This window comes from Galleria mellonella, unplaced genomic scaffold (assembly GCF_026898425.1).
Source record: "Galleria mellonella isolate WM207_F2 unplaced genomic scaffold, CSIRO_AGI_GalMel_v1 utg19, whole genome shotgun sequence".
Lineage (NCBI taxonomy): Eukaryota > Metazoa > Arthropoda > Insecta > Lepidoptera > Pyralidae > Galleria > Galleria mellonella.
The window spans coordinates 3,587,976-3,601,486 of NW_026442028.1; the positions used below are offsets into that span (position 1 = coordinate 3,587,976).

The window sequence follows — 13,511 nt, forward strand, 5'->3', positions numbered from 1 at the left end:
ACTTGAACATTCCCCCAATACAGTAATAAGATACATCCTATTTATATTAAAAGAAAAGAGACACGCCCAGTGTTGCATTAATGGTGTACAGTTAATTAAAATAAACATTATTAGTGTCCTAGTAGTAAAATAATAAATAGTGCCGACCCCAAATAAATGGGAAAAGGCAAGCCAATAATGATTAGTAGTGGAACAACAATATTACCTCGCACGTGACCTCAATGTCTTCTTGTCCCGGCATGAATATTAAAATATCGCCTTCGTCTGGCTGCAAATGAATCTGAAGAGCCTGTGAAATATATTGCAAAGATCAATAAATAAAAAAGAAAAACAATGTTGACAATGTTAAAACATAAATCTTAAAGCGAGTTTTAAAAATTATGTATTGGCATGGCTTTGTAGAGTACGGAGGACTTGGACACATGTTTAAACAAATAAATGATTTATTATTTTTAGTAAATCCAAGAGGGGGTAAATATTGCTCACTGTCATGTTGAATTCTAATATATTCAACGAATTCTGTGTATGTGGAGTGATCCATTCTGCCAAAAGCGTTCTAGTGAACAATTACCTACGGATAGTCAGAGAGGAATGGAAAATATTTACTCAAACTTCTTTATAGAAGCATAATTATTGAGATTTACACGATACCGCGTATACTGTTTCAGTCAGGAGATGCAATGCTCATAATTATAATCAATGGAAAGACTGTATAGAAGCACAGAAACACTACTGGTACCGTTTAAATGATCTATCATCGCTTCAAAATCAATTAATAATGGGGAAATTTTATTCGGTGTTAATTACAATAACTATAGGGATATTTGTGGTATCTATAAGATGTAATAGGACATCATTATCATGATGTTCTAATAAAAATAAGTCCTTATTGATAGTCATTGTTAATAGCTACGTTGACATTGTAATGAAACATACAAACTGCAAATTGTAGATAAAGCGACACTATAAACAAGTTGTTGTGTTTAAAATGGTCCATAAATGGTTGACGATAGTAAAGGCACAGATTATGATAATAGTTACGACGTAGGTAAAAGCCTTCGTCACGTAAACAGCACGGGACCTAAAATGCGTCCTTGAGGAAACACAATATATCAGCAACTATTGAACGTTATAAACTTAAACGTTTTGGTTTTAAAAGGAAAATGTTTATTATATAAAATTACTCTAACATTGGCCAGCCAAAGAGTTAAATAAAATTAGTTTCTTATTGCAGTTTTTTGTGACGAGCAATGTCGAATGCTTTGTTAAAAACATTTTTTTGTTGCTGAAATTATTTTCGAATTAGATTCTCAACAAGCAATTTAAAAAGAGTTGCCTAAGAGTCTTTATTATTGAGTTATTGTTATTGTTAACCTTGAATAGGCTATAATAAGAGATTAAAAATATCTCTACATTTTTTTTATATCCGTTTATGAGGTCTAATGGTAATCTGGTCACGCATTAGATTATATCTTGGGCATAGATTTTCTATGTTAACATGGTACATCGCTCCAACTTTTTACCTCAATGTGTGTGAACATATACAGGCGTAGTGCTCTGTTTGTGTTTGTGAGGAAACGTCTTCAGTAGCGATCAGGCCAAAGGAGTATGTACTCCTTGGTCGAAACCTTGTAAATAATTTTACTCACACATTTTTAATTCTTTGGATTTTGGAGCTACATGGTATTATTTGATATTTGGTGTTATCATAGACAATCTACACAATCCTGACTCCAAATTGTCATTAAGACTATCCAATGCGCGTACAAAAATGATGATCAACACATGGGTGTATTGACTCCAACTTGATTGATTACAACTTGGTACAAACAAACAGGTTCATTGCCACTGAACCTCAACGCTACAAAGTGTTTTTACTCGGTAAAATAAATCATCGTTGTAATCGCTTTTTATAAAACATCACTGTCGCATGGAGGTTACAAACATTATGCTCAATTAATTATTAATTAAATATTAATAGATCAATATAAATTAATGTTAATCGCTAGGATCTCCAAGCGGTGACAGCTGTTAGGTAATAGGCTATAATCATATAATATTATTATTTAATACTATTACAATATTATGTAACGGAATTGTGGAACTTCGAGCGTAAAATTGTGTTTTCCACTGTTTTCCTTGAGATAACGCAGCGGAGAGAGCCTTAGTTTACATAGTTGGTGGATTATTACGCGGCTTCATAATATCGAAGTCATACTATAATCTAAAGAAATCTTTCCTATCAGTTGCCCAATTAATATGTCCAGATGTGAAAGGCATTGTCATTTTTTACACTGTGGCATTATTGATTCTTGCCTTCTAGCATTATAATAACTGTGATCTTCTTTTTAGAAACAGAAATTTTGAAAAGATAGGTCCTTATATATAGGGATACATTATTTAAATTTTGGCAATTATTGCTGCTCCGTGTGGTCCCGGCATAGAATGGGCCACCTCTTTCTTTCCTGTAGATGATGTAAGTGGCGAATACAGGAACAAAATGGTCGAGGGATAAGCCCCAGTGTTCATGTGATGTTTATCACTAAAGCTTAATTGCGGTGACTAACCCGTCTGCCAATCGTGACCACTACTGGCAAAGCCCCCTTGGCCTAGTCTATGTTCAACTATGGACAATTAACGACTGATAGATGATGATGATGAATCAAAATATCCCGGTTACGCGAATGAAGTGGCGGCCACAGCTTGTATATAGGCCAGTAAGAGGGACAAAGTCACGGGTAAAGCTAGTGTATAGTATAGGAGTAGATTGTGAGGCCCGTCCGGGGTCAATGCTTGAATAGTTGGTGCAATTAAATTAGCGTGGAGTGTGAACATACAGACACGCCTACATTGTAATTCAAATAAGTCTTGTTGCTAATGGAAGTAATGTAAATTAACATTGTGTTGAATAAATAGATCCGATTTTTATATTAATGTAATATTATATAAATGTAAAATATACAGATATCTCGAAAATGTGGAAAAAAAAATTATGAGTAATTTTGTTCTGCAGAAAAAAAAAACGACTAATTCCCACAAAACATAAACAACGAACGACGATATTCGTGCGTGCGTGTATATATATATATATATATATTTGAATTTAGAATACAGAATTGTATATATATATGTACGTGTTTATGTATTTTTTGTGGCTTTTTTATGCGATTTTAATGCGATAAGGTTTACTTCGTTGTTAGTTCCATATAGCGTTATTATAGAAATCGACGGCGCCATTTTTATTTGTGAACATAAATGTGCCCATAAATAATGAACTAATTTGTCAGAAAAATTAGTGATACTCATACATTTAAACAAAGTTTTACATGCATCACATTTCTGCATGCACCTATCATTTGTGCAACGGACTGTGCTCAGAGGAATTGTTCATTATGATGCCCACGGCTACATTCTACCATCGTACAGTTCGTATTTGATAGGGAGTTCACTCTTATACCTTAGAGCCTGGATGGTCGAGTACAGCTCGGTTTCAGAGATGTTACCTCCCACGAACATTTAGGTTAAGGAATTAGCTTCCTGACGAAATTTTAGTAAAAGACTACAGCATGGAGCATTTTTACCCCTTGTAAAAATGTTTCTTAAGGTCGGCAACGTGGGCGTAATGCCCCTGGTATTGCAGGCCTACATAGGTAGTAACCTATCAAGCAGTTACCGTAGCAACTGCTTATCATCAGTGCGCCGTATGCTTGTTTGCTACCTCGGTGATATAAAAAAAAAAAAATACGAACTTAACATGTAACAAGTTTAAAAAAAATTGATTAACAAGAATCTATTAATAAAACCACTTGACAAACCTCAGCTCAATAGATCATGTTTAAGATATCGATACGTACTGGTAATTGAGTTAGTTACGAAACGAAATCCGCGCATTCTTGTATTGAGAATACAGCTGTATACAGTTGCCTTGTAATCGATTATTAATATATCAACTGAATCGATTATTTAGATATGAAGAATTATGAAATTTATATAGATCATAAATAAACTAATATCGACCAATATTATTGTTAGAATTCTTATTAATAAGTACTTTCGTTGTTTTTTGGTATCTTAACCGTTCAAATAATGGTAATGGATTTTAGCACAAGTACACGTAGTTCAATCAATCAACATACATATATAATCAACATAATTATTTAATTTACATTTTTTTTTTAAATCTATGTACCGCCATTTACTGTTGACTGGTACAGAATGCCATCAGGCAAAAAGTCCGCCCTGTAGACATATTGTAATGTGTGCAAAAGTATAAATAAATAAATAAAAAAGAAATATAGTCCCGGATAAAAACGAATTGATTATATCAAAAACTAGTTAAAATAAATCATTCTAATCATCTATCAATCATTTAAATCGACCAACAATAAATAAAATAAACAAAACTATTCAGGTATTGAAAATCAGTTTTTTAAATTGTAATAAATTCACATTAATATATAAAACGTAACTAAATCGTCTATATAATTAACGATTATATATTAATAATCGATTATATCAGATCGATCAAACAATCGATTATTTGTTTATTTATTGCATCAGTCGAACAACCGATTAATAATCGATATTCAATGTATTATTAGGCAACACTAGCTGTAAGGCGGTCGAGCCCCGGGGTCGTTGACACCGGACCGGCTTGCAGACTGCAAGACTATGCAATCGAGACGGCATCACGGCGATTATTCGTTTACTGTTATGTTCATCGATATAATTATGATAAAATAGCTGCAAGAATAAAAATAGAACAACGAAATAATGTCGGATGAAACAGCTAGAGTGTTTCAATAGACCATAATGATAATTGAAGATTAAAGATAAAAGAAAAACCAGTATGTACCAGTTGTACAAAAGTCGTTTGCTTGGGTACCTCTGTCCCATTCGTGTTTCTATCCTGAAGCAGTTGTTTGCATAGCTGTGTTTCGGTTTGAAAGGTGGGATATGGCAGTGAATTTACTGAGACAGAGGAATAACACCTTAGTCCACAGGAATGGCAACGCATGGTGGGTTTCATGGGCGAAACAGTATACTTTGTTATGTCCATGGTACTGCTCATGTCTATAGGCGACGGTTACCACTTTCCGTCAGGTGGATCGTCAGCTTGTTTGCCATTCTAAGTTGCACCAAAATAAAAAAAAATTATGGAGTCTAACTGACCCATAACCAGCAATACACCCTATCAGGTCGACCTCCACGTGGTTCCCCCATCTGGTTAATTCTAGTGGAATTCGTCACGATGGGCCAATTGACCTGCTTTCATCGTCACCTATCATTCCTCATTGGTGCCCCGCCAGCGTATACCGATAGCGCAGGGGGGGGTTATCATTCATTACAAAAGTCCATTGATGTTTAAAAACCTAAGATGTACAGTTAGAGACTTTTGAAAATAGAGCGCATTCAATCAAATTATGCACCCATTTCTAACCAGCCAGTGACGTTTTTAATCAATTAGCTAAGCGTGTCCAACAGTTTTGTAATAATCTAACACGGATTTTGTTACGGTTATTAGCTGATGAATGACAATGTATTTGAGACCACGAAGCATGACCCTTGTCCAGCGAATACTTCTTTTTTCAAAGTTATATCTTTGAAAAAAAAAAAGAATTAATTCGAGACAGTTTTAAGTGTAACTTTTAATTCAGAATATTAATCTAGGATTTCCTCTACATCAATGTTCTTTAACCCCTCTTACTTTATAAGCCTAACGAATTATGTTAAATAAATATAGACTATTCAATTAATTTTATGATTATATAAAATGGTCGCAGCTCAATCATTTATAATGTGGCACATTATGACTAATTATATAAGACGGCTATAAACGAAAAAAAAAACGACATTTTGTTTCGCAAAAAGCGATTTCAATCATGACATAACATACTGATGAATGACGAGATATTTCGTAGACACATTAGATTCAAAGTATTTGAATTTGGAATGGGGAATTGCGTATCTACAAACATTGGAACAAGCAAGATTTTGCTTTATACACAAATGTTTTTATGTTGATAAGTGTCTTTTAAAAGTTCGCCTTCGCTAACATTGTTATTAACTTGTTGTTATTACTGTATGTATTAGTGCAATAAATAATATATATAAATTTGAATGGACTGTAACAATTATATTTGAATGCGATAGGGTTTATTCCGAAATGCCCTCGAGGATCTGATTTGTTGGTTGTAGCTGCCGTTTTTCTTTGCGGAGCAAAAAACTGTTGCGAAACAAAAACTAGACAATAAGGTGCAACTTTATACATAATACTAGATGTCCTGAACAACGTTGATTTTACTTCTACTGGGTGTATTTTTTCTTAACACGATAAATATTATACAACCTCGTCAAGTTGGAGAAAACGATATAGATTTACCATATTTGGTTTACCATTAAAATTGGTTGAGCTGTTTTGGACATTAGCGTGAACGAAGATAAAGGATTTTTATACAATTATAATTTAGTAAAATTTTATTATACAAAATAGTAGAGGTAAAGCCTTTAGTATGTGGACTCTAGCAGCCACAAGGGGGCCTCATCACTCAATTAGAGTATTAACAATGTATACTGTAATGCTTGACAGGAAGGTAATTGCAGCAGCGTTTGAAACAAGTTTTTGTTACCAATTTGCAATTGCGTCAATAATTTGCAGTTTCCTACAATCAATTCCGTACTATTGTTACTGTTAATATTATTTTTAACAATTTACTTTATATCGACGGTATTACTGAACATAGGTCTTGGAGGTTTTGCTAATAGTTGCTATGCTTGGCTGGTTGGTTGGACACTGCAGTTAGGCTTTATTGATGTTTTAAGAGCGACGCTGCAGCTCATCTCTCGACCATTAAGTTCTCTTTGTCCTTGCTTCTTTAGCCTCTGACGGATAAGGATGTGGGACCACACGGCATAGTTCTACCTAACTTCACGCTTAATACCTTGTGGGGTTCTTAGGACAATTTTTTTGTCTTCGTTTTCGTTGTCTTTGTTTAATTTTGTCAATATACTTTTTCATTTTTGGTATATAAGCTACGGCATTTTAAAATTCTGTCCAAAAGAATATAGTACCAAGCATCTATCAAGAAGTTTCCATTTATGATGAGCTTTGTATTTTTTCACAACTTGAAACAAATAATACTAGCAATGATTTTGTTAATTAAAATTCACTTCACATATAGTTTGTACTTACTTGTTTGACAGCACCATCGACGTAGTCTTCGCAAACATTCTTGGCGAAGAATGTCTCGACGGGGAACGTCCGCCCTGGGATCGTGAAGGTGGGCACGTTCCCGAAGAATGTGGAGAACTTGCTGGAGTCCATGGTAGCTGATGTGACAATCAGCTTCAAGTCCGACCGACGGGCCACCACCTGGAAGGAATAAAGAGGTTTTAGTTTTGGAAAGCAAAATTTTTACGAAAGGCAGTATAATTGCTAACTCTTCTAGAGATAAGTTCACCTTTGGCCATCATCATCATGTTTTTTGGCAATAAATGTTTCTATTCTATTCTATTCATCGTCATTAAATCAACCGTTAATTATGCATTGCTAAAAACCACCATGCTGACGTGCGGGTTGGTAAACACAGTTAGGCTTTGGTGATGTTTTAAGAGGTACGTTGCTGCCCATCTATCTATCATTAAGTCATCAGCTTTGCGATTATTGTCTTTAATCATCTCATCTTAGGCATTATCTGTTCATTGCTACATATAGGCCTCCCCTGTAGACTGCCATAAAGAACGGCCCCTAGCCACCTGCATCCACAGACTCCCATTGTCTCTAATGACTTGACTTAACATTGCTAGCTATAGGGTTGTTAGTTTTAATTAATATATGAGTAAACTTTATATTTTGTCTTATTTGTACTCTACGTTTTTGGCCATTGTAACTATTAAATGGATATGCAAAAATAAAGCTGCGAAATAAATTTGTCAGTTGCTATTTGTATGTACTCCATTTCGTTTGTTTGGACGTGAGCCATACGTATTATATATTAAATTTCATTCAATCTGCTTAGCTGTTTACGTGTGATTGTGTAAGAAACAGACAAGCATTTAACATGTTTACAAACTTTCAGACACTAGCTGTATTCAGCGGTTTCGCTCGCGTGAATTACTGCATAAAATATCCTATGTGCCACGTTAGGCTATAACCTACCCATGTACTAAATTCATGAAAATCTCTTTAGTAGATTTTAACGAAAGAGCCCCATCCATGCGTCTTTACAAACTTTCGCATTTATAACATTAATAGGATAATAGGATAAGTACAATCATGAAATGATTTTTTAATTGGATGAAGTGTATGCTAAACTCTTTATGTGTGACAGCAGTTTATTTTTAAAACGTTTTCTTATAAGACTTGTTTATTCCTTATATTATTACTCCGAGTGTATTACATAACTATTAGAATAAATAGAACGGACACTCCCGTGAATTCAACAACTACGTTGGCGCGTTGACAGCTCGTGTCCAACTAGTGTCCCATTAAATCAGGGCTTGCATGCGACAGACACCGCGGTGAGAGTGTGCGTTGCGTCATATCGTTTACGATAATCATTTAATATCGTTTTTAATCATTTGCTATTTATTTATATATCATGAAAGTGGCAAGTAAGCGTACAGTCTGATGGTAAACAGTCATTGTAACTTATGGACGCCTGCTACACAAGCATTTAGGTTCAAACATGTCAGGACGAATTCCCTGTCGAAGGCGAATGGTGCTATGATTAAATGCGAAATTTGTGACAACCCTTCAAAGGAAGGAAGAAAGACAGAATGAATATTTTGTTGGTACTACTGCCTTCACAAAGTCACAAGTGTCACTTCCACCCAGCTTATTTCATTTTATGCTACAACGATATATATTGAATAGACACGATTCTACAATAATAGCTGTGGTAAACGATTTACCTATCGCCATACAATTTCGCGATTCAGTGAGCGCTAATTATTCACTTACACCTGCTGTATCGTTGGCACATTTCTGAGCTATTTATGCGCATATAGCGAACAAAGGGCGATCGCAAAAAATCATTTAAATATATACAGAAATAAGAAAAATCGTTTTTAAGTAAACTTTGGACGGTTTCCAATATAAGATTTTTTATAACAAAACCTTGTACTTGGTGTTGTGTCATTCTTTTCATAAAAAAAGGCCTAAAGTATATATATATATATATATATATATATATATATATATATATATATATATATATATATATATATATATATATATATATATATATATATATATATATATATATATAAGGAGGTTAAGTAGTTTAGTTTTTTAAATCAAAACAAATTTCGCCATAATTGAAGTCGGTTTTTCACGTACAGTGCAGTTTCAGATGAGCTTCCTTCCGCAAACGCTCAGGTTGTGGAATGATCTTCCTGCTGAGGTTTTGCCTAGAGACTACGGCATAGAGTTGTTCAAAAAGAGCGTAATAATGTTTCTTAAGAGTCAGCAAAGCGCGCGTGATATCCCTGGTGCTACAGGCGGAGGGAGACTTTGTACAAAAGTCGATTGCTTGGGCACCTCTGTTCCATTTGTGTTTCAATCGTGAAGCAGTTGTGTTTGCATGGCTGCGTTTCGGTTTGAAGGGTGGGATATGGCGTGAATTTACTGGGTACAGAGGAATAACACCTGAGTCGTCAGGAATGGCAACGCATGGGGGGTATCATGGGCGAAACAGTATACTCTGTTATGTCCATGGTACCGCTCATGTCTATAGGCGACGGTTACCACTTTCCATCAGGTGGACCGTCAGCTTGTTTGCCATTCTAAGTTGTATAAAAAAAATCCTATAAAGTGCCCAACGTGCCTACAGTTTTCACTTCTAAAATTTAAAACAAACAGCGACCTTCTTCTTTTGGAATCTGTAGCTGCTTAAAAAGGGGCATGCAAAAACACTTTATAAATAGTATCTCGTACGTATATGTGTAGGTATACGTACGTAAGTTTTGCGCGAAATGTAAGCAGTGACGTCTACTTGATCACGAGTTCCGAGTCAGGATGTTGGTGCCTGCCAGGCGTTACATTTCACGCCGCTAATGACTCACTGTTCATGTTAATCAAACTCGCTAGCGTCCATTTATATTAACTGACTGTGAGTAGACACTTTAGACAAACAAGCGGTTTATCTATGTGTAATGTATGTCCAGAGATATCGAAATAAAAATGCAAGATTACTGTTACATGTTTACTGGTCGGTTACAGACTAAATGACATTTTATTTCTTAGTTACCTTCAATAGTGTAACTTGATACCCTCAAATACTACACTATGACATAATTGTCATCTTATTTTTTAATGGGTGATGATGGATTGGTAACCCCGCTTGCGGTATCGGTATAAGCTGGCGGGGCACCAGTGAGGGATGATAGGTGATGAAGCAGGTTAGCCCATCGTGACAAATTCAACTAGAATTAACCACGATGGTTTCCAAGCGGAACAGCGTAGAGGTCGACCTGATTCAGCTTTACCTGCTTTATCTACTCGTATTTTACGAAAAAATAATTGTATTCCTTAATAGTTTTGAACAAAAGATCAAATAAAATGCATATTTAGAACGAATATTGTTGGCAAAACGCCGTGTTGTCGATATGTTAATTTGCTGATAAAACAATGTCATAGTGAACGACGGTGACGTCACTCGTGCCATTGATATAAGAAAAAAAAAACAAATCCACATTATAAGTTACTTTACTTACAAAAATACTTTACTTACAAGCCTCAACAAAATAAAAAAAAAAAACAAATACATATTTCTTTTTTTAATTTTTGGGTTTTGGTGAACTACAAACGTGACGACTTTAGTGAAAATGGTGATTTCTTTTTAATTTATGGGCTTTAGTGGACAATTGTAGCCATTTTTTATTGAGTGGCTTTAAAGTAAATACACATAATTGAAGATTGTGTCCCAAAAAAAATATACTTCTTTCTAATCTAATCGTGACAAAACCTATTACTATTATATTGGTTTAAAAATTAAATTACTGAGCAAATTTTAATAAAATTTCTATTGGAACAATCTGTAAGTCCTTTTAAATAAAAAAAAAAAAAATCAAAATCGATTTATAACTGATGGAGTTATATTGTTTTTTTTTTTTTAATTTTAGATTCATTTTATAATACGATGTCTATTGATATGTAAAACAACAGAATTAGAGAGCCTTTCCTTTGAAGTAAATTGAAAATGAACTATATTTTATAGCGTTTTAAAAATATCATGTTATGTATATATTTGTAATACAAAAATATTTTTGATTTAGCGTAACGTTATACGAATATCCGTACGTATTAAAAATAGATGGTGACACATCACATATTTGTTAGCCAAGCCCTCGGTCACGTGAGCTTAAAACTATACTGATCAATAACGGTTCATGTTTCATACAATTATTACCAGAGGGAGACTTTGTACAAAAGTCGATTGCTTGGGTACCTCCGTCCCATTCGTGTTTCAACCGTGAAGCAGCTGTGTTTGCATGGCTGCTTTCGGCTTGAAGGGTGGGATATGGCGTGAATTTACTGGGTACGGAGGAATAACACCTGAGTCCTTAGGAATAGCAACGCATGGGGGGTATCATGGGCAAAACAGTATACTCTGTTATGTTCATGGTACTGCTCATGTCTATAGACAGTTACCACTTTCCATCAGGTGGGCCGTCAGCTTCTTTGCCATTCTGTTGTATAAAAAAAAAGCTTTTACCCGCGACTATGTATGCATGACCGGGATATGTTTACTGACTGAAAGTAGCCTACATCCTTCTCCATTCCATATAGTAAGTGAATACCAAATTTCGTAATGATTGATTAAGCCGTTAAGGTGATATGAGGTGATAAACAAACAAACTCACTTTCAATTTTTATAACATTAGTAAGGATTATCTATCACTGAATTCCGATGCGTTGTTTGTTTCATTCTTATTTTTATATGTAACCAACAATGGTAAATAAGCTGAGGACATCACAGATAATAAATTGGACAGCATATTTGAATATACGGTACCATACAAGGACATCAAACGATTTTATCGTTACGATATCTATAAAAAAATAAGAAAAAGGAGAGCAAAATATATATAACTGTATGGAAATGCATTTAATTTTCTGCGTCGATAACGTAAACGCACTAGGCATTCAATTTCACATGCAATAAAATAAAATCAGACGATATCATGCCATGCTATGCTAAATTATAAATGGACATCACTACAAAATGTAACACCTTATTAGCAATATTTCTATCAAAAAAATATTTAAAAAAAGAATTTAACAAATAAAGCTATATTCGTCTTTAGCCACATAGAAAGGAATATAGAGGAATGCCGTCAGAATCTTGAGAATGCGTTGGAAGACAGTGATTTATAAACATATAAATTGTTTGTGTAATATATTCATTAGCTAACACTGTGTATTTATTTTTAGAACTCTATTCGAAAGTAACACGAAAGACAGTTCAACTAAACAGCTATACAGTATCAAAGCGAGTAAATGTTTGTAACATTGAAACATCTGCTGGGGTGCATCTTGTGTCGGTTGAGACATTAGTGATGCGCTGGATCGTTAAAAATATTATGGATATAAGAACGGATCAAAACCATTTATGATCCGTTCTTATATCCCGGATCTAAAACCGGGAATACGGATACGGATCTCTATTTTTGTAATCAGTTGGTGTCTGTGAGGTAATTTTAATAAGCGTATCACAAAATTGACAGTTTCCATTTCGTTATAAAGATAGTTTTATTAGTACTTTCAAATTCCTATTTTGATAACTCATCAATTCAGCAATATAGATATGGCAAATATGTGATTTTTAAGAATTAAAAATGATATTTAAAGGAATTTAATAGTACCTTTTGCTATTTATATTTAAAAGTAATACATAATTAGAGAAAACATTGATGCTCCTTTCCACTTTGGGTTTGCTGGAGGAGAACTCTTTTAGAGTTAAGCTCACCTTTGTACATTTGCTTACCTCTATCATATTTTTATGTTGCATTCGTGTGTATAATAAAGTATAAATAAATAAAGATAATGTAACAGATTCGATCTAGATCCGGCAAAAAAATGAATAGGGATACGAGTGACGGATACGGAGAGTGATTAGTACAAGTTTACAAAATACAGCGTTGATCTAGAATTACTCGCTCGCCTGTAGTTGAAGTTTAGCTAACCATCTAAACAACTAATTATGCGACTAATTGTATTGTATAAAATTGATGCTCAATGGTCGAAGTCGAATACGTTTCAAATTTAAGCAATTAAGGGTTCACCGTGAAATAAAATTTGGAATCTTCGGACCCATTCGTATTTTCGTTCTTACCGAAATCGGCCTAATAAATAGAGCTTCATATAATGTTTAATTTAAAGAAACGATATTTTAATATATTTAATATTTTTCAACAGTATGTATTATTTAATTTACCATCAAACTTAAGTTTCGTTCGACCTCAAAATTCCGGAAAATATTTCATGGTAGACGCTTTGACTTTTTTTT

The 13,511-nt window shown here is 34.2% G+C and overlaps 1 protein-coding gene across 2 annotated transcripts in view; it reads right to left on the minus strand.

The window, feature by feature from the left end:
* Positions 1-13,511, minus strand: part of LOC113513584 (pre-mRNA-splicing factor ATP-dependent RNA helicase PRP16) — a 154,302-nt gene that overhangs the window by 10,563 nt on the left and 130,228 nt on the right. Inside the window, exons 1-3 of one of the 2 annotated variants that reach the window (XM_052894107.1) lie at positions 9,960-10,040; positions 7,193-7,372; positions 206-289 (exon numbers count right to left, since the gene is read on the minus strand). In XM_052894107.1, coding sequence (XP_052750067.1) covers positions 206-289; positions 7,193-7,324 — 216 coding nt within the window. In that variant the 5' untranslated portion in view covers positions 7,325-7,372; positions 9,960-10,040. Of the gene's footprint in view, positions 1-205; positions 290-7,192; positions 7,373-9,959; positions 10,041-13,511 lie in introns of those variants that run through there. The other variant, XM_052894106.1, reaches the window with a different exon arrangement.